Consider the following 21,173-nt stretch of genomic DNA (forward strand, 5'->3'; position numbering starts at 1 on the left):
AATTAGTTAACTCGGCTCATCAAGTCTACTCCGCCATTCAATCATGGCCGATCTATCTCTCCCTCCGAACCGCATTCTCCTGCCTTCACCCCATAACCCTTGACACCCATAACTAACCAAAAATCTATCTATCTCTGCCTTAAAAGTATCAATTGACTTGGCCTCCACAGCCTTCTGTGGCAAAGAATCCCACAGATTCACCACCCTCTGACTAAAAAAAAAAATCCTCCTCATCTCCTTCCTAAAGGTATTTCTTTTAATCTGAGGCTATGACCTCTAATCCTGGTCTCTCCCACAAATGGAAACATCTTCTCCACATCCACTCTATACAAGCCTTTCACTATTCAGTAAGGTCCCCCCTCATCTAAACTCCAGTGAGTACAGGTCCAGTGTGGTCAAACGCTCATCATATGTTATCGTCCCTCTAGCCATCTCCACCTTCACCCCCTTTGTGGCTCCTTCTTCTGTCTGCCTCCACCCTCCACTTGCTCTCTTCCCTCTCATGCCTGATGCAGGCTTTTGACCCAAGAAGTCACTGGAATTTAGAAGTATGAGATGGGATCTTATAGAACACTAAAAAAATTCTTAAAGGATTGGACATGCTAGATGCAGGGAAAATGTTGGGGGAGTCCAGAACCAGGGGTCACAGTTTAAGAATAAGGGATCGGCCATTTAGGACTGAGGCGAGGAAAAACTTCTTCACCCAGAGAGTTGTGAATCTGTGGAATTCTCTGCCACAGAAGGCAGTGGAGGCCAATTCACTGGAGGTTTTCAAGAGAGAGTTAGATTTAACTCTTAGGGCTAAAGGAATCAAGGGATATGGGGGAAAAGCACAAAACGGGTACTGATTATAGATGATCAGCCATGATCATATTGAATGGTGGTGCTGGCTCGAAGGGCCGAATGGCCTACTCCTGCACCTATTTTCTATGTGGCTGTCGATGATTCCTTTCTCCTGCACACATGCAGCTCCATCTACTGAGTTGTTCCAGCAGATTGTCTGTTGCTGCAGCTTCCAGCACGTGCTGGCTCTAGTAACTCAGCATTTAGCTGCCTCTGTGTAAGTGCCAACAAGTGCGGACATACCAACATTTATTCCGTCATGTCAATAAGCATTGCCTAATACTTATTGCCAGGAAAATGAAAGGAGACCTCCAATGAACTCACCTTTATACTGGGACACAGCTCCAGGTACAGAGTCAGTGACTGAATGCAACTTTGTGTGGGTGTCCTTTGATGAGAGATAGGCCGATTTGGATTGTAATTCAGCTGAGAATGAGCGATCGCGTTTTAAGGGAACTGGCGAGCTGATGACCCTTCGTATCTCTCCATTTGGTGAGTCTTCTTCCTTTTAAAACAACACAAATGTGTATGAATCTCTCACTTCTGTACAGGGGCCAGAGATCATAGTCCTCATGAGATGAATTAAAATGAATGGACACACAAAAATCAGCAAATTAATATTGTTCTTGCATGCTGAGGCTGTGGGGAGATGGTAGGAGAATGGGGTGAGGAGGGAGATAGATCAGCCATGATTGAATGGCGGAATAGACTTAATGGGCTGAATGGCCTAATTCTGCTCTTATGAATCGTGTTGGAATCATATGTTATTTGGCACCAGCTGCTTTGCTCTTGTGAATCACTGAAGGCCCTTGTAGCTGTTGCACTAACATCATAACACAAGGTGTAGGGGTAGAAATCGATTTTCACTGTTACAATGAGGCTAAATGAAACACAAACTTGAGGAAAAGCAACTCATCTTCTATCTGGGCATGCTGCCATCTTTTGGACATAATATTGAATCTTACAATTTAGAGGATGCTGGTTTAAACTGAAGGTGGACACAAAAAGCTGGGGTAACTCAACGGGTCAGGCAGCATCTCTGGAGAGAAGGAATGGGTGACGTTTCGGGTTGAGACCCTTCTCCAGATAGAGAGTCAGGAGAAAGGAGAACGGGAGATATAGAATGGACATAGAACACATGAATGAAAGATAGCTAGAGAGCAGGAGGAATCACAGAGGGGGAACAGCAAGAAAGGGTGTCGCAGAACTCTCGTCAGAGAGAGGAGGAGAACTTCTTCAAAGCAGGCACACCTTGAGGAGATACAATGTGTAGGAAGGAACTGCAGACACTGGTTTACACTGAAGATAGACACAAAATGCCAGGTGGGTTCCTCCTTCATTCCTAGGGGGAGGGGGTGGACCAGCTGCCTCACAAAGCCAGATACCCAGGTTTCATCCCGACTCCCAGCGGTCTATGCAGAGTTTGTACTCCTGTGACTGCGTAGGTTTTCTCCCGTTTAAAGGATACACAGGTTTGTAGGTTAATTGGCTTCTGTAAATTGTCCCTAGTGTGCAGAATGTGAAAGTGGGATAACAGTGTGTGGGTGATCGATGGTTGGCATGGATTCGGTGGGCTGAAGGGCCTGTTTCCACACTGAATCTCAAAAGTAAACTTAAGCTAACGCGTTCTCTCGGTCTGTATTCGCTGCCCATCTGAGATGTTGGTTCAGGTTGTTTGGTTTTCAAACCAGAGAGAATGACATGCCCAGCCTGGCCCTGACCCACCAGCCTTGCCTTCCAGGCCTGCAGTGCACAGCACCTCAATCTTTTGGCGATCTTTTCCATCTTTCTCCATTCACTGTATTACCATAGTCAACCTGGTTATTCCCGATCAGAGACATCTCACCCTTCCCTTCCCACAGTTTACAAGCTCCCTTTGTCTCATTTCCAATTTTGATGATAGACCTTTGACTCAAAACATTCACACTTCTCACAGATGAAGCCTGACATGCAGAATAATTCCAGCATCCGCGATTTTCTATATTTTCCAAAAATTTTACCTTGTCCTTCTGAATTGGGCTCAAATGCTCTAATCAATAAAGTACCAAATCCTAAAATAGGTTTGATTTCCGAGTAATGCACAAAGCAAAAAGGAAACACAAGGACAACTGATGTTGCTGAAATAGCATACGATCTAAATGTTTTACCTTACAATCTTCATGAAAAATTCATTTACATTTGTGCTTGGCAGATCATAGACAAGCATGTGAATAATAAACAAAAATGTTACTAGGTGAAAGGGAAATACATTTAATGATGCTGTCTGGCTGCAACTTTAATACTATTGCACGCTATTTAGTGAATGTGTCATTCTTCATATAATCTAGAGAAGTGGAGTACTATTCTAGTGTATGGGGCGGTACGGTGGAGCAGCGGTAGAGTTGCTGCCTTACAGCACTCTCAGCGCCAGAGAGCCGGGTTCGCCCCGTGATCTGCGCGGGTTTTCTCCGAGAACGTTGGTTTCCTCCCACATTTGTAGGTTAATTGGCTTGGAATGCATGTAAAAATTGTCCCTGGGGTAGGATGGTGTTAATGTGCTCAGTGCGGACTTGATGGGCCGAAGGGCCTGTTTCCCCGCAGTATCCCTACACTAAACTAGTGAATATTTAATCAAATCTGACAAAAACAGTTAAAGACCAACAGCAGCTTAAAAAATCTGGATGGTAATCAGTGAAACTCAGACCAAGAAGAAAGATCTCTTTAGTCGCTGAGACAGCTACAGACTGCACAATAGGTTAATGGCTAACAAATCTGAGTCAACTCCATTCAGGGAAATAAATACAAACACTTACGGATACACCGTGCTGGAGTAACTCAGTAGGTCAGGCAACATCTGATCAGCCATGATCACATTGAATAGGCTCGAAGGGGTCGAATGGCCTACTCCTGCACCTTAAACGCCTTGAGTATTAGAAAGGCGCTATATAAATCCCATCCATTATTATTATTATTGTCTATTGCATCTCTGGAGAACATGGATGGGTGCCATTCTGGGTCGAGACCCTTCTGCAGATTGAATGTGGGGGAAGAAAGCTGGAAAAGGGGAGAGGCTGGACAAAGTGGGGCAGGTAACAGGTCGACACAGGTGAGGAGGGTGGTTTTGGCAGGCAAGTGATTGGTATAAAGGCCAGAGATAAGAACAGCAGTTGTGAGACAGGTTTGAAGAGTTGAGGGTTGTGAAGCCGGGGGGAGGAATGTAGTGGGTGGGGGGGGGGGGGAAGAGAGATTTATAGTTGGGAGTCGAGGTGGGGCCCAGGGAAGAGAGGAGGGGCGGAAAGAGAGGGGACAAAAAAAATGGAGGGGGAGGGGGTTTAGCGGTCACCTACAATTGGAGAATTTAACATTCATACCATTGGGTTGTCAGCTTCCAAGCAGAATACGAGTTGGCACGTGGCCTCACTCTGACAATGGAGGAGGCCCTGGACAGAAAGGTCAGCGTGGGAACGGTAAGGGAAACAACGGGGAGATCCAGTGGGTCCAAGGCTCAGCAAAGTGTTCACCAAAGCGGTTGCCAAGTCCTCGCTTGGTCTCGCCGATGTACAGGGAGACATCTGTACCCTTATCAGGCGTGCGCCTCAATTGTAAGATAGACATAATCTTTCTCCAGAAATCAAATTTTTCTTCAAATGGATGCTGCCATTCAGTGTCAATGAACGAGGTTACATTCTTACCTCTGAAATGCACATTTCATCCATTTCAGCCAGTGTTGGTGCTTTCAGTAGAACCTTGGGTCTGGGTCTCTGTGCAGTTCCCATTGCCTCAGGGATTGAGAGATCGATGCATGAAGTTGACTTCAGCTCTTCAGTGCAGGCGTGCACCAGGCACGGTAGAGATCCAAATGTTGGCTCTGCAAAAGCAATGAATTTCTAACTTCAACAACAATGATTAACTAGCCTGGGCCAGCGCAGAACATTGCAACACACAGGCTCGGGTTCTCAGCGTTTATCCTGCTCTTTAGAGAAACAAACTAAGTGTGCATCAAATTAGTTCCAAATTGTACTCATTTAACAAAAAATACAACCTCTGCATTACTGTCATAGAAATTCACCTTTACAAAATTCACAATTCATTCTTCAAACATTTGAGTTAGGGATAATAATTTTAAAAAGCTCTTGTGGAAATCCTAATGTTTCTACAGCAGGAACGGGTTACTGATTCTGGATGATCAACCATGATCTTTTTGAATGGCGGTGCTGGCTCGAAGGGCCGAATGGCCTACTCCTGCACCTATTTTTCTGTTTCTGAGTTCTAATGTTTCTGAAAAGAAGTAAACAAGTAAACGCAAAATGTGTTATTTTTCAACTTGCGATCCTTGTAAACATGTGGCCTCATGTTTTGGAAAATGCTGATGAGGTGTTTAACAGAACCACAACACTGCTATAACGTGAGGGTCGTCTGCCTCGCCAGCAATGGACTTGGTTAAGTCTACTTTATAGTAGAGCAATAATATTTAATAGGAGGTAATCATTTACACTGGACAATCACGGTGATGTGGGCTGTACTCAACGAAACACTACATTTTAAGGACAAACAGATTCTAACTCAGGGAGTGTGTGAATATGACAAATTCTGATTTAACTATTCACTCATCATAGTTAACTTGGGCCAAACTGACAGGGTCAGTATACTACAGGGCATTTAAGTCAGTTATATCCTACTCCGGAAACATTACCCAACCTCTCATTATGTGCAAGGCTAACAACAATTGTCCTCAACACTGGATTTCATTGTAAAGGGCCTGTCCCACTTGGGGCGTCTTTTGGCGTAATTTACGTGTCATCATTTACGCGTCACGACGCACGATGCGCGTTGTGCCGTGCACGTGATGCGCGCATGGTGCGTGGTGACATAGGCAGTGACGTGCGGTCGCGCGCGGCGCCCCAGGATTTTGGTATGTACAAAATCTTTGCGCGCCATCTGCGTGACGACCAAGTGGGACAGGCCCTTTACTGACATCAGCAGTCTGCTGCAAGTTGAGGTTAGTTCAGAGATGCAGCACGGAGACAGGGCCCAGTCCATGCCAGTCACCAATCCCCATTCACACTAGTTCTATGTTATCCCACCATCGCATCTATTCCCCACACACTGGGGGCAATTCACCTACAAACCTGCACGTCTGGGACATGTGGGAGGAAACTGGAGAACCCGGAGGAAACCCATAGTGGTCACAGCGACAAGGTGCAAAGGCCACACAAACAGCACCCATGGTCAAGATGGAATGCAGGCCTCTGGCACTGTGAGGGAGTAGATCTACCAACTACGCCACCATGCTGCCCATCCTCACCATGTCACCCTTTTCACAGAGTTATGGAATAGACTAAATGACGACATCCTTATTGATAATCTTGCTGTTTAGCACAGTTGGTCGGAGTGTCTGGGAAACAAAACCCTCACGCACTTCCTCCTGCCATTACCATCAGCTTGGATGAGCAGCTTCACACATGTTGGAGTGCAACATTGCAGTGGTTTCATTTCAATGTGGAATCCAATTTTGTATAAACACCCACTGACCTCACTGCACCGGCATTACTCTCCACACAGCATCGTAAAAGGTTCATGGGCCTGTCCCACTTAAGCAACTTTTTCAGCGACTGCCGGCACCCGTCGTAGGTCTTTGCAGGTCACTGAACATGTTCAACATGTTGAAAATCCAGCGGCGACCAGAACGAGGTATGACTCTTTGGGCGACTACTCACGACCATACATGCTTCACGCCGCGACATGTCGCCAGGGTATCGCCTGTAGGTCGTGAGTCGTCTCCTCAGTCGCCCAAAGAGTCGTAGCGTCTTTCTGGTCGCCGCTGGATTTTCAACACGTTGAAAATTTTCGGCGACCTGCAACGACCTACAACGGGTGCCAGCAGTCGCTGAAAAAGTCATGTAAGTGGGACAGGCCCATAAGGCAGCTGAACAGCATTTTAGGATACTGAGGTTATCAAGGTACAACACAGCACTTGTCTTCTTCGTTAGCCCCTCAAGATCGAGGACAATTTGCTGCCACTACAGTTGTCTAGGGTCTGAGATGACTAAAGAGGCCACTGTGGAAAGTGCGGACTCTCCGTAGATGGAGCAGGAGGGTGGAGAGTTGGTGAGTGGGACATCCCTCGTCACTTTCAATGGTATTCTCTGTCTTCTGATGCACAGTCTAGAGATTCTCAACTGCATCCAGAATCTTCTTTCCTCACGCTGGGCTGTCAAGTGTCAGGGATTCCCATGAATCCGTGGGGATGTTGCAATTTTTTTAAGGAAGCTTTGAGAACATTTGGAATCCTTTCGTGTACTTGGTAGACACCAAATGCTGGAGACACTCAGCAGGACAGGCAGCATCTCTGGAGAGAAGGAATACCAGCATCTCTGGAGAGAAGATGATGCCTGGCCCGCTGAGTTACTCCAGCATTTCGCGTCTACCTTTGGTGCAAGCCAGCATCTGCAATTTCCTCCTACACGTTTCGTCAGTGTGCTTGGTAATGTACTCTGACAATTGAACTTGGAGCAGAGAGTTTGTTTGTTTTGGGAGTCCTGGGTCCAGGAGGAGAACTAAGTCTCTGTAAACAGCAGAGAGCAATTAGCACCTTAATGCTTGGGATGTGGACCTGGGTGAAGGGTCTCGACTCGAAACGTCACCTATTCCTTCGCTTCATAGATGCTGCCTCACCTGCTGAGTTTCTCCAGCATTTTTGTCTACCTCGTGATCGTTTCCATGCTGAATCATTTTCAGTTTAGTTTAGTTTAGAGATATCTAAATTACCTACTAAATCTTACCAAATGACAGGACCAGGGCAAGGAATTTGATGATGCGTTCTAATACCCCTTGATGTAGCAAATGTGTCTCACCTTTGTTTTTCTTTCTTCCAACAATCTGCACTGGCCGAAGCTTTCTCTCTGATGATTTGATCTCTTCTAGGATTCGCTCATGTAGACTGCGTGGCTTCTGTGGCTTGGGCCGCAAGTTCCTCTCAGAGACCTGTGAACAATTAGTCAGAGGCATTTATTCACCTGGAAAGAGCACTGGTGGAAGAATTATGAGGACATTTGAGCAATTTACCTGATCCACAATTTGTATATAATTTTCATATCCCGTGGGCTGCTGCAGAATATCACATCTAACTTTGAATTTACTCAGCAAGGTGACGACATACAAACATAAAGCAATGTGCAGACTTAATGTGAATGTACCGACTTAATGTGATCACACGTGTATGTCTAGATGATATAACATGTCACTGTATGTCACAGGCCTCTTCCACCGTCTTTTACTTGAGATTCTGAAGTAATAATAACATGATCTCATTCCTTTCATGTCAAATTACATTATTTGAACAGTGGCAACTGCCAAGACTTCACAAGTCAGCACATTAAGGGCCTGTCCCACTTGGGCATCATTTGCGCGTCATTTACACGACATCATTTACGCGTCACGACGCACTGCGCATTTACGCGAGCATGGCGCGCATGGTGCGTGGTGACGTAGGCAGTGATGCGCGGATGCGCGCGGCACCCCAGGATTTTGGGATGTACAAAATCTTTGCGCGCCATCTGCGTGGCGAGCAAACGACGCCCAAGTGGGACAGGCCCTTTATGAAGCAGTTGCATGCAACGAGCAACTGGTTGAAGGATACTCTGTGTACATTTAACCACACCTTTGACACCCGAAAGAAAATGATGCACCCTAATGTGCTGAACCTGTACAATCTTATGTGCAGGAAGGAACTGCAGATGCTGGTTTACAATGGAGGTAGACACAAAGTGCTGGAGTCTGAAGAAGGGTCTCGACCCGAAACGTCACTTATTCCTTCTCTCCAGAGATGCCACCTGTTCCGCTGAGTTACTCCAGCACTTTGTGTCTATCTTCTGTACAATCTTATTACATACGTTGAATTTACTTATCCACATCTAGTTCAAGGAGCTGGGTTTATCTCGATGAATATGCACAGGGTGCATGCGTTAAAGCACAGGGATGACTGCTGCTGCTGCACTGCAGAAGATGCAACGCAACTGCATTGGATCATTTCTTTGGGGGAGGCAATGGGAACCTCACTGTTGAGGTTAAGGGCTGCAATTTTGGTGTCCAGCTTAATGCCAACGAGGCCCAAACTCACCTGACATCAAACAATGACAATAATTAATGCTTCATTTTTAATTCATGTAAATTAGTTCAGTTATATCATCCCATGGCTCAAATCCTGCCAGAAAGCAGCTCGTCAAACCCCCACCAAAATAGCACGGCTGATGTGAACAGGATGCATCTTTGAAACGTAAGCCTGTGATCGATAGTTAGTAAGCATACATCCACAAGGCAACTACTAAAAGTATTTTTATCCCATTATGAAAGACTCTTTGATGGGAATCTTTTTGCTGAGACAATGGGATTAAATTTTGCAAGCAACAGCATTTCAATGGCCACAATATTGAACGCTCAAATAGGCAGCATGTTCCAGCAAGGTACAGATTTTTGTGCTGGACAGAATTTCAAGCACAATAATGCTGATATAAGCACAATGCTACAACAATAAAGGACAATTATATAGAAATCAAAACACAAATCTAATAAAAAATTATTTTAATAAAGTATTGACTTCACTGGTCCATGTTGATCATCCTCCCCAAACTCCGATATCATTTAAATTTAAATTTATATTTCCTTTCCCAAAACAAATTAAAATATATATTTATCATTCCCTTACTTCTTGCTGTCTCTTGGTATCAGAGGTGAGAGGAAATAACAAAAGGATCTAAAAACGCACAAGGCATTTACACAGATCCATTCAAATAAAAAACGTAGGCCCACGCAAGTCACCATTGTAATGAAATACTTTTTAAAAAATGTGGTGCCACGCAAATAAGAAAGCAAATTATTGACTCTGACAACTGGATAAATAATACACAGAACCTCTCTCTGAATGCAAAATCAGAGCATGTTGAACATGATGAAACTCACACAGTGGTTACAATACAAAGTATTTTATTAGCAACTCTACAGGGGAGAGTGGGGAGGGGGGAGGATGGGAGAGGGAGGGGGGAGATGGAGAGAGGGAGGGGGAGGGGGAGGGGGGGGGAGGGGGGAGGGGGAGGGGAGGGGGGGGGAGGGGGGGGGAGGGGAGGAGGGGGAGAGGGGGAGGGGGCGAGGGAGGGAGAGGAGAGAGGGAGAGGGGAGGAGAGAGAGAGAGGGGGAGGGGGGGGGGGAGAGAGAGAGAGAGAGAGGGGGGGGGAGGGAGAGAGAGAGAGAGAGGAGAGAGGAGAGAGGGGAGGGGGAAGAGAGAGATCTCTAATAGGCCTGTGGGCGGAGCCACAGTATGAGTGACACCAATCTACAGAGCATCAACCAAGGTTCACCTGCGGGTAAATGCCACGATGATGAACAAGTGGCATCCAGAAATCTTGCAAAAGATAATCAATATTGACAGAGCACAATATCTGGAGGCTGATTTGCGAAGGCAGCTAGAGTAATTACTATCCAAAATACCCCTGTAAAATGGCACTCAAACAGTTGGCAGTTATTGGATAGATTGAAACAGATCGTGTGAAAGATGCCTCTCTGTATTGTTCCACACAGGACAGACAAGAAAACAGACAAATATTTGTTAAATCGTGTGCTGTTTCCTCTTTCTTTTGTTTTAAATATTTTATTTTATTAGAAGTTATTAGAACAATCATATGGCACCAAAGTGCCTAATATATATTTTCATAATACATTTTATGTACAGCTTCTAATTTTTTTTGTTATATTAAAGAAAGATTAGAATAAGAAAAATAAATTAGATAGTAAAGGATAGAAAAGCGTGAGATATATAGTGTGTGAAGAAAAAGAAGAATGACGAATGAGTGAAGAAAGTTGAGAAAATGAAAATAGAAAAAAGAGAATAAGACATAAAAAAAAAAAAAAAAATAAATAAAGGGTAAGGAGATCATTGTTTATAATCTTGACCAACCCTCGTCCAGTCCGTAAACAGTTACTTTTTACAATTGTGTTGCACCATATGATTCCAAAAAGACGACAAATGGAGACCAACTCGTTATGAATTGGTCTGATTTATCCATTAGGAGGAATCGCATTTCCTCAAGATGTGCGGTGTCCAACATACTTGCAATCCACATTTTAAGCGTTGGTATTGATGTATTTTTCCAAAATGTAAGTATTAATTTTTTTGCTATTATTAAACCATAGTTAAAAAATAAATTTTGAGATGTGTTCAATTTATTCCCATCTTCCATTACGCCAAATATAATCATTTCAGTATTAGGTTCCATTCTTATCTTGAATAATTTTGTAAATATTTCGAAAATATCACTCCAAAATCTATAATGTTTTATGCAGGAAACTAAGGAGTGTGTTATAGTTGTGTTTTGGGATAGACATTTATCACAAATGGGGGATATATTTGGATAAAATTTGTTCAATCTTGTTTTTGAATAATATAATCTATGTAAAATTTTTAATTGAATTAGATTATGTCTTACATTAATCGAACATTTGTGAATATATATCAAGTACTTTTCCCATGTAACCTTCGTAATTTTTATCATTAGTTCCCGTTCCCACTCTTCTCTAAGTACCTCTGTCGATGGTAGGTCTATATTTAGAATACTATTATATAAATATGATATTAATTTTTGTGAGTCAGCTTTTATATATTCATTGCTTCTTCCAATAATTCAGGAGTTATTTTTTGATATCCTTGTATATATTTTTTCATGAAATCGCAAATCTGAAGATATTTAAAATATTGGTTGTTTTTCAGTTTAAATTTTAATTGTAATTGTTGGAATGATAGTAGGTTTCCCATTTCGTACATATCCCCGATACTTCTAATTCCGAGACTTTCCCATTGGTTATATGTTTTATCAATGAGATGGTTTAAATAAAGGGTTATTCGCTATTGGCATTAACAATGATAAATTTCTTAATTTTAAAGATAATTTTATTTGTTTCCAAATTCTTATTGTACCATATATAATTGGGTTCTTCTTATATATTGTGTTATTCAGTTTTTTCGGGGAGAAGAGGATCGTTCCTATATTACAAGGATGACAATCCTCTTTCTCCATTTTTATCCATTCTGTCTGTTGGGTAGAACTATCCAGCCAATAAATTATATTCTTAATATGCACTGCCCAGTAATAATACATAAAATTCAGAAGTGAAAGTCCCCCGACCTCTTTTGGTTTACATAAGTGTTTTTTTGTAATTCTATGTGATCTATAGTCCCAAATAAAATTAGTAATATTAGAGTCTAATTTTTTTTTTAAATTGGTATATATACCGGTATAGACTGAAATAGGTATAGTAATTGTGGTAGGAAGATCATTTTTATTGCATTTATTCCTCTTTCAATGCAAATGAAAATGCTTTGCGCTGGATTTTCGTGCAAAATTACAGCGTACCACTCAGCCATTGTGACTTTGATACTAATTTACAGCATTTTTACTTTTCACTGCATTTCGCTTCTTTTACAAATGAACCAGTGGTGAATTCAGGATACTGACTTCCTATTGCAGATTCTGCATATCAGAAAATAAACTCAAGGGACAGAGGTGGGTCCATGGCTCTTGATCTTGTTCCACAATTCACCCCGTGTAAAGAGGTAACGACTGATTTTACTTCGGAGTCACGTAAGTGACTACGTGAAGAACCCCGCCAGGACGCATGCGTGTCATATCGCTTTCACGCTTGCGAAACGACAGGCGGGGTGGAGCGTTCCCCCGCAGCGGTAAGTTTGAAACCGCGACCTGCAGGTAAGTGACTTACTCTGCGGTAGTTTTTTGTTCCCCGCGCTGTTTTACACAGGGGGGGAAGTTGGACAAAATAGTGTCCACAAGTGCTGCGAGTGAAGCTGGCTGGGGAGGACCGCAAAGTTGCGGGAGCCAGCAGCAGCTGAAGACACAAGCCCCGTAAGTGGGATCAGCTGTGCCGACTTTTGGTCCCGCGCCGGCCAGAACACCAAGGCCGGGCGGGAGACTATTCAGAATGGGGCCGTCGACTTTGACAAGTCGAAACGGCAGGAGGCGGGGTGGAACGACGTTCCCCCGTAGCGACAGTTTAAACCTGGACCTGCAGGTAAGTGAAACTGCGGTCTTTATTCTTCCTATACTGTTTCACAGGTGGGGAAACATGGAGAGCTGTGCAAACAACGACAGGCGGCACAGGAATCACCCGTAATGTAATAGCTGTGCCCGACTTCGCTCCCGCACCGGCCAGATTAAACACCATGGCTGGGCGGGAGACTATACAGAACGGAGCCGTTGGCTTTGACAAGTCAAAACGGCAGGAGGAGGGGTGGAAGGACGTTCCCCCTTAACGGCAAGTTTTAAGCCTGGACCTGCAGGTAAGTGATACTGCGTCTTTATTGTTCCCATACTGTTCTACAGGTGGGGAAACATGCACAAGGCAAAGAAGTCGACCAGAGCTGCGACAAAGCTGGCGGGGGAAGACCGCGGAGTTGCGGACGCCAGCAGCGGCCGGTGGCACAGGAATCACCCGTAAGGGAACAGCTGTGCCCGACTTCGCCCCCGCACCGGCCAGATTAAACACTCTGTCTGGGCGGGAAGGCAAGAAGAAAACCAAAAGAGTCGTTGACTGATGAGTCCAACTTTGAGCAGCCGCGAGCGGCCAGCGACTGTGAGCGCTGGAGCCGGTTAGAGCGGCTTATGGAGCAAAAGCTCCAACATGACAGACTCCGGGAGATGGAGTCTAGTCACATAGAAACATAGAAATTAGGTGCAGGAGTAGGCCATTCGGCCCTTCGAGCCTGCACCGCCATTCAATATGATCATGGCTGATCATCCAACTCAGTATCCTGTACCTGCCTTCTCTCCATACCCTCTAATCCCCTTAGCCACTTCTAACTCCCTCTTAAATATAGCCAATGAACTGGCCTCGACTACCCTCTGTGGCAGAGAGTTCCAGAGATTCACCACTCTCTGTGTGAAAAAAGTTAATCTCATCTCGGTTTTAAAGGATTTCCCCCTTATCCTTAAGCTGTGACCCCTTGTCCTGGACTTCCCCAACATCGGGAGCAATCTTCCTGCATCTAGCCTGTCCAACCCCTTAAGAATTTTGTACGTTTCTATAAGATCCCCTCTCAATCTCCTAAATTCTAGAGAGTATAAAGCAAGTCTATCCACTTTCTTCATAAGACAGTCCTGACATCCCAGGAATCAGTCTGGTGAACCGTGGGGATATAAAAACACCCACAGCAGCACCTTACGTAGGGCTGCACAGTGCATCTCCCTCGTCAGAGGGGAGTACTGGGGGGTCAATTCTGGGCTGACCCTGAAGAGGGGTTTTGACGAACAAAACTACAAGTGTGCAGGGGGTGCAGGAAGGCAAAATCTACTGGTCATGGTGTCCAAATACATACAGCCAGACCACGATGGACACCACTGCAAAATACTTGGGACCAGGAAACTGCGTATCCCTGAATGTTCCAGTCGTGGAAATAGCATCTGGAAACATGTCGGAGCAGGACTTAGAAAAGCCCTGGGGCTCATAAAGGCGACAACATTAAGGATCTCCTACAGCCAAAGACAGCACCCTTATGCACCCACCAGCAGAACAAGAGAAGCTGGTGAAAGCTCAAAGGCCGGGCATACAGGACAGCGGTCTTTTAGACCATAGCCCAGACCGTCCTTCGTGGAAGATGCGCAAACCCCCAACCCAAAAACAAACCCAAACACCGGCGCCTCAACCTCCACGAAGACTACACAGAAGAAGCAAACTTCCACTGGTAACAATGGAGGTAGGTGGGTCTGGTCCCTTACAAATTATAGGAAGAGTGGATAATACACATATTGGTGAGAGATTACACTCTTTTGGATACATGGTGTATATTAACTACAGACACTTATATCCTAAGCAGTATCCAGGGATATACCATTGAATTGTGCAAAAGGGGTAATGGGTAAACCCAACACGATTGGCTGGAATTTGTGTCTTATATCTTTACCAAAAACAAAATAGATGGTGACAGTCGCATCATCATCGAATTGACCAAATTGAATACATTGTACTATATATTCAGTACAAAATGGGAACTGGTAACTGCTAAAGAACTGATTTCCAAAGGCTACTCCATGGCTAGCATCGACCAAAAAGATGCTTACTATTCAGTGCCTACACGGACTGATCACAAACGTTATTTTTTTTTAAATTCAACTGGATGGGGCAGCTCTGGCAGTATAGAGCTCTACCAAATACATAATCATATGATCATACTAATTGTGGGCATAACTTTGGAGTTGGCCAAACTAGCTGTAACAGCCACCATACAATTGGGTGAAAACTGGGGTTATCATCCATCCAGTTAAATCTAAACTAACGCCTACCAACATAATGGATTATTTGGGGTTCACTATTGACAGCTCACATGTCGGTGACTTTACCAAAGGACAAGGCTACAGTCTTAACTGAGGCCTGCAACAACCCCACTGACATCAGTGAACCGTCTATCTGATTGGTAGCAAGGGTAATTGGCATATAGTGTCTGCCTTTCCAGCCACACAATTTGGACCTTTGTATTACCAAAAATCTACAAAGGGCAAAAATACAAGCACTCAAAGTTAATACTGGTCATTTCGACAGACCAATAAGCCACCAATGAAAGCTTATGGAATTAAAATGGTGGAGGGATAACATTCGGCATTGTTCCAACCCTATCGTTATCAGCAAACCCTTAGTGGTGCTACAAACTGATGCCAGTGTGCTTGGTTGGGGTACTACCAATTTCCATCTCCATCTGTGGAGGTAGATGAAAGGCACAGGAGGCATCATTATCACAGACACTGGGCATAAACTACCTGGAAATGTGGGGTGCGTTCTATGGCCTAAAGTCATACTGCTCTGGGATAAATCACCAGCATGTTAGACTACAGAGTGACAATCTGACTAATACAATTTGGTAATGGTGTATCCAGAGAAATATTTGAATATCAGCTACTTACCTACCAGGTAACCCAAAATTCAGTGACAGACATCAGGTCACGCAAATTCAATAAAATAAGACTTAATCACCAGTTACCAAACTGTGTTTCTTGGGAACCAGACCCTGGGACGGCAGGGACAGATGCTTTTCACTGCATTGAGGGGGCAATTGTTTATCTATGCATTCCCTCCTTTTCTGCATCATCAGTCGGGTATTACGAAAAATACAACAAGACTCAGCGTCTGTTAATTGGTAGTGCCGATTGGCCTACTTAACCATGGTTCCCTGTGATACTCGACATGGGTTTTAACCATGTATCACCATCCTGAAACAACCAGATTATCGGTTCATCCCGTAACAGGGGAACCCATCCATGTCAAATACAACAGACCTATCAATTTGTAGAATCTAAAGAAACCTCTACTGCAACTGGGACTGGCGGACCGAACATTGAACATTATCTCAGCGGGCCACAGACAGTCCACCAAAAAACTATATCTGGTATACATCAGGAAATGGGAGATATATTGTCACAGAAACAACATCATCTACAGTTCGATGAACATAACGTCTGTTCTGGAATTCCTGGCAGGCCTCCATTATGATGAGGGGCTCATTACAGTGCCATTAACTGCGCCAGAAGTGCCCTTTCAACATATCTATGTCGAGGATCAGAGCGTCATTCTGTTGGGACTCACCCCTGGTAACCAAACTTATGAGGGGAATTTTTAATATCAATCCCCCAAGAACCAGGTACTCTCTAAAATGGGATATGAGTGTTGCCCTAACGTTGCTAAGGAAATGGTCTCCAGCAACAGCTCTGTCCCTGCAAAGACTGACGCACAAAACAGTCATGCTGATGGCTTTGGTCACGGCACTAAGGGTACAGTCGTACATAAGTTAAGGCTGGACTATATGACTTCTTCAACAGGAATATAACGTTTCATATTACGAATTAGTCAAGCAGAACAGACCGGGATCATCAGGCCTCAAAATAGAATTTAGGGATTACCCTACAGATATCGTCTCTGTATAATAAGCCATTGTTGTTATATATGGAGAACACCAAAAACATCTGAGGCTATGAGATGGCACTACTAATCAGCCACAAACAACGCACAAAAAAGTGTTGGTTCAAACTATTTCCAGATGGCTGAAACAGGTTTTAACAACAGCTGGGGTGGATACTAACATATTCAAATCTTATTCCACCAGGGCTGCAGCTACATCGGCAGCTATGGAGTTGGACGTACCAATGGACCAAATCCTCTAGACTGCAGGATGGATAAGGGGAAAATGTTCCAACTATTCTACCACAAACCAGTAGTTAAACCTGGAACTTTGCAGAGTCAATTTTAAGTATGTAATATAATTTCACCTCATAAATAGGGGCTATAATTTGTTGTTAACAATTTATCATGGATTTCAATGTTGGATTCATGTCTAAACATGTTAACACAATTCCTCCCCCAGTCAATTAAGGCAAATGTGATGCATGGACTCGTTTCCACGGCATGAAATCACAGAGCTTTGAAATCTTCACGTAGTCACTCACGTGACTCCGAAGTAAAATAGTAAGCTTAAACGAGAACTTACCAGTTCGAAGTTTGATCGTTATTTTATGAGGAGTACGTTGAGGGAATACGTGCCCTCCGCTCCCACCCTTGATCATATACTCAACTGGTATTTTCTTCTCTAATCTTACTATGTTCAGTCATTACAGTTATCTGTGATTTCACACCGCTGCTTTGAAGAATGACACGCATGCGTCCTGGCGGGGTTCTTCACGTATTCCCTCAACGTACTCCTCATAAAATAACGATCAAACTTCGAACTGGTAAGTTCTCGTTTAATCTTACTATTCTTTAGGTAGACAAAAATGCTGGAGAAACTCAGCGGGTGAGGCCGTATCTATGGAGCGAAGGAATAGGTGACGTTTCGGGTCGAGACCCTTCTTCAGACTGATGTGGGGGCAGGAAGAAGAAAGGAAGAGGTGGAAGCAGTGGGCTGTGGGAGAGCTGGGAAGGGAAGGGGAAAGAGGGAGAAAACAGGGACTACCAGAAATTGGAGAAGTCAATGTTCATACCGCTGGGGTGTAAACTACCCAAGCGAAATATGAGGTGCTGCTCCTCCAATTTACAGTGGTCTCACTCTGGCCATGGAGGAGGCCCAGGACAGAAAGGTCGGATTCGGAATGGGAGGGAGAGTTGAAGTGCTGAGCCACCGGGTGATCAGGTTGGTTATTGCGAACTGAGCGGAGGTGTTGGGCGAAGCGATCGCCAAGCCTACGCTTGGTCTCACCGATGTAGAGCAGCTGACACCTAGAGCAGCGGATGCAATAGATGAGGTTGGAGGAGGTGCAGGTGAATCTCTGCCTCACCTGGAGAGACTGCTTAGATCTTGGATGGAGTCAAGGGGGGAGGTAAAGCGACAAGTGTAGCATTTCCTGCGGTTGCAAGGGAAAGTACCAGGGGAGGGGAGGTTTGGGTGGGAAGGGACGAATTAACCAGGGAGTTGTGGAGGGAGCGGTCTCTGCGGAAAGCCGAATGGGGAGGAGATGGGAAGATGTGGCCAGTGGTGGGATCACGTTGGAGGTGGCGAAAATGTCAGAGGATTATCTGTTGTATGTGACGGCTGGTGGGGTGGAAGGTGAGGACAAGGGGTATTCTGTCCTTGTTACAAGTGGGGGGATGGGGAGTGAGAGCAGAATCACGGGGTATAGAAGAGACCCTGTTGGGAGTCTGATTCTTTACCTCATCTTCACATTCCTGCCCAATTCACTTAATTCCATCAGTGCCTAAAAAAACCTCAGGATTTAATATCTGTTGTCTTATTGGGTACAGAATACAAAGGATTTTCAACTTTTTGCGTTAAATCTCCCCGTACCTTAGTCATAAATGATAAAGGTTGACTCCATTTTGGAACATTATGCCTCTCGACTAGAGAATGCTGTTAATACATCTCAAACCTGCATTTGGCAATGGGATCATCTCACTTTATTTGCAAATCCAGAGAGCATGGGACCCTCTTCATCGCCAATTCCCTCAACTCTGCTCTCATGAAGGATTCTTCAAACTAACTGGTTAAGGAGATGTGTGTATAGATGTGAACTGCAGATGCTGGATTAAACAGAAGATAGACACAAAAAGCTGGGGTAGCTCAGCGGGACAGGCAGCATCTCTGGAGAGAAGGATTGGGTGACGTTTTCGGGTGGAGACCCTTCTTCAGACTGAGAGTCAGGGGAGAGGGAAAACGAGAGATATAGACGGCGAGGTTGGGAGATATTGAACAAATGAATGAATGAAAGAGATGCAAGATAGACCTAGTCAAATCAAGTCAAGTCAAGTGAGTTTATTGTCATGTGTCCCTGATAGGACAATGAAATTCTTGCTTTGCTTCAGCACAACAGAACATAGTAGGCATTGACTACAGAACAGATCAGTGTGTACATATACCATTATATAAATATATACACACATGAATAAATAAACTGATAAAGTGCGAATAACAGATAATGGGCTATTAATTTTCAGAGTTTTGTCAGACCTACTGGTTCCCTGTTCACAAAGATACAGGAGAATGACACAGTGTTGGATTTCTTTCATAACAGTAAATATGGGTGCAAAAGGCTCTGGACAAACAGCTCATCAACTTTGCTCACTTTTGGCTGTAAAGTCTGACTCAACTGCAAACGGAAAACTGATTGATTTATAGTTTAAGACAGAACTGCAGTTTAAGAAATAACTAGAGAAATCGAAGGTAGACCCCCAACCCCCCCCCCCCCCCCCCCCCCCCCCACCCCCCGCCTGACATCAGTCTGAAGAAGGGTCTCAACCCGAATCGTCGCCTAAACCTTCTCCACATAGATGCTGCCTCACCCACTGAGTTTCTCCGATTGATTTATAGTGATGAATAGTATTTGCTTTAGGTCTAATGTACGTAAAATCAACAGTTAAGTGTTTTTCTGAAATAAAACACCTGAGATTTTTCTGCAGTAAAATTAATTTAAAAATCATGCCTTCTAAACATGAAGTATATGGATTCTAAATGCCTAAAGAGATTGCTTATTCTTGTCCATGTAAAATGTATATTATGTATGTACTCCAAGCCACTGATTACAAAATACTGAAGGGGGAATTGTGGAGCAGTGTTGCACATGTGATTGGCACACATTGACAATTGCTTGCTCAAAGATGACATCCACATATAAAGGTAGAAATGTGTCCATTACCTCAACTTATGTCCTGAGGCAGCCTAACCAACCATTGGTAAGTGGTAACTAGTGAATGTAGGAGAAAGCAAGAAGAAAACAAAGTGATGTGGAAGAACATCTTTGCACCCATTTCTCCCTATCCCCCTCCCACCTACTGTAGATTCCTTCCTCTGGCTTCACAATTCACACCTGTAACCTCAGCTCATGCTTTTTGTGTCGTCATCTCTGGCATTTGTCCAACCATCTATCGATCGCCTCCCCTCCCCTCACGTGTATCCACTTATAACTTAAAGTAAACACAAAAAGCTGGAGTAACTCAGCGGGTCAGGCAGCATCTTTGGAGAGAAGGAATGGGTGATGTTTCAGGTCGAGATGCATGTCTATCTTCGGATTTAAACCAGCATCTGCAGTTCCATCCTGTACATGTCCATTTAAAACTTGGCAAGATTTTCCTGCCCATACCTCTCTTCCAGCTTTCTTCCCCCGTCCCCCCATCCCACCCGCAATCTGTCTGACGGGTCCCGACCTGTAACATCAGCAATCCGTGTCTTCCAGAAATGTTGCCAAACGCCGTCCCCCCCCCCAGAATTACTCCAGCAATGTGTGTCATTTAAAAAAAAAAAATCATTAGGTAATCTTACCGGTTTTAAAGGAGGCCGTGATCTTATAAAGTCAAGAATGAGTTCATGGGCATTCTTCTTTACACACGGAGGGATGTCACCGTCAACCTGCAAACAGAAATGGAATACTCATTGGGTCAAACAAGGAACCAGATCACCGATCAGCTCAAAGACCAAAATAAAAGCTACCAAAACTAATCAGCAATCCTGGCCATTCTTCAGCAACCCGACATTGTTGCTCCGAATTTTCAGCTGAAGTATATACATGGCAGTAAAATCCATGTCACAAATTTGAAGAGGAAAGAAACAGTTTACTATTGTACTTACTCTATTTTACTGAATGCATATTTATACTCTGTCGTCTTCACCTATATTTTAGTTAGCTGCCAGAGATAAATGCTAAACAGGTCAGAGAGCAATCGTGAACAGTGAAAGAGCATTTGAGGAGGAAAGTATTTCTGAATGACTACACATGCTGAAATTGTAGATGCTTTGCAAATCCAGGGGTCAGTGGGGAGAGAAAAATCAATAACCTGCATGCACAGGAAACAATATTAGTTGAAAATGATCTATACCCTTT

At 44.0% G+C, this 21,173-nt stretch overlaps 1 protein-coding gene across 2 annotated transcripts in view; it reads right to left on the bottom strand.

Annotated features, from left to right (window-relative positions):
- spire2 (spire type actin nucleation factor 2) overlaps positions 1–21,173 on the bottom strand; it is a 123,736-nt gene that overhangs the window by 23,312 nt on the left and 79,251 nt on the right. For both annotated transcript variants that reach the window (XM_033035658.1, XM_033035657.1), the window contains exons 6-9: positions 20,615–20,701; positions 7,677–7,806; positions 4,515–4,690; positions 1,168–1,348 (exon numbers count right to left, since the gene is read on the bottom strand). In XM_033035658.1, coding sequence (XP_032891549.1) covers positions 1,168–1,348; positions 4,515–4,690; positions 7,677–7,806; positions 20,615–20,701 — 574 coding nt within the window. The remainder of the gene's footprint in view (positions 1–1,167; positions 1,349–4,514; positions 4,691–7,676; positions 7,807–20,614; positions 20,702–21,173) is intronic.

Source organism: Amblyraja radiata, chromosome 17, assembly GCF_010909765.2.
Source record: "Amblyraja radiata isolate CabotCenter1 chromosome 17, sAmbRad1.1.pri, whole genome shotgun sequence".
NCBI classification, from domain to species: Eukaryota; Metazoa; Chordata; class Chondrichthyes; order Rajiformes; family Rajidae; genus Amblyraja; species Amblyraja radiata.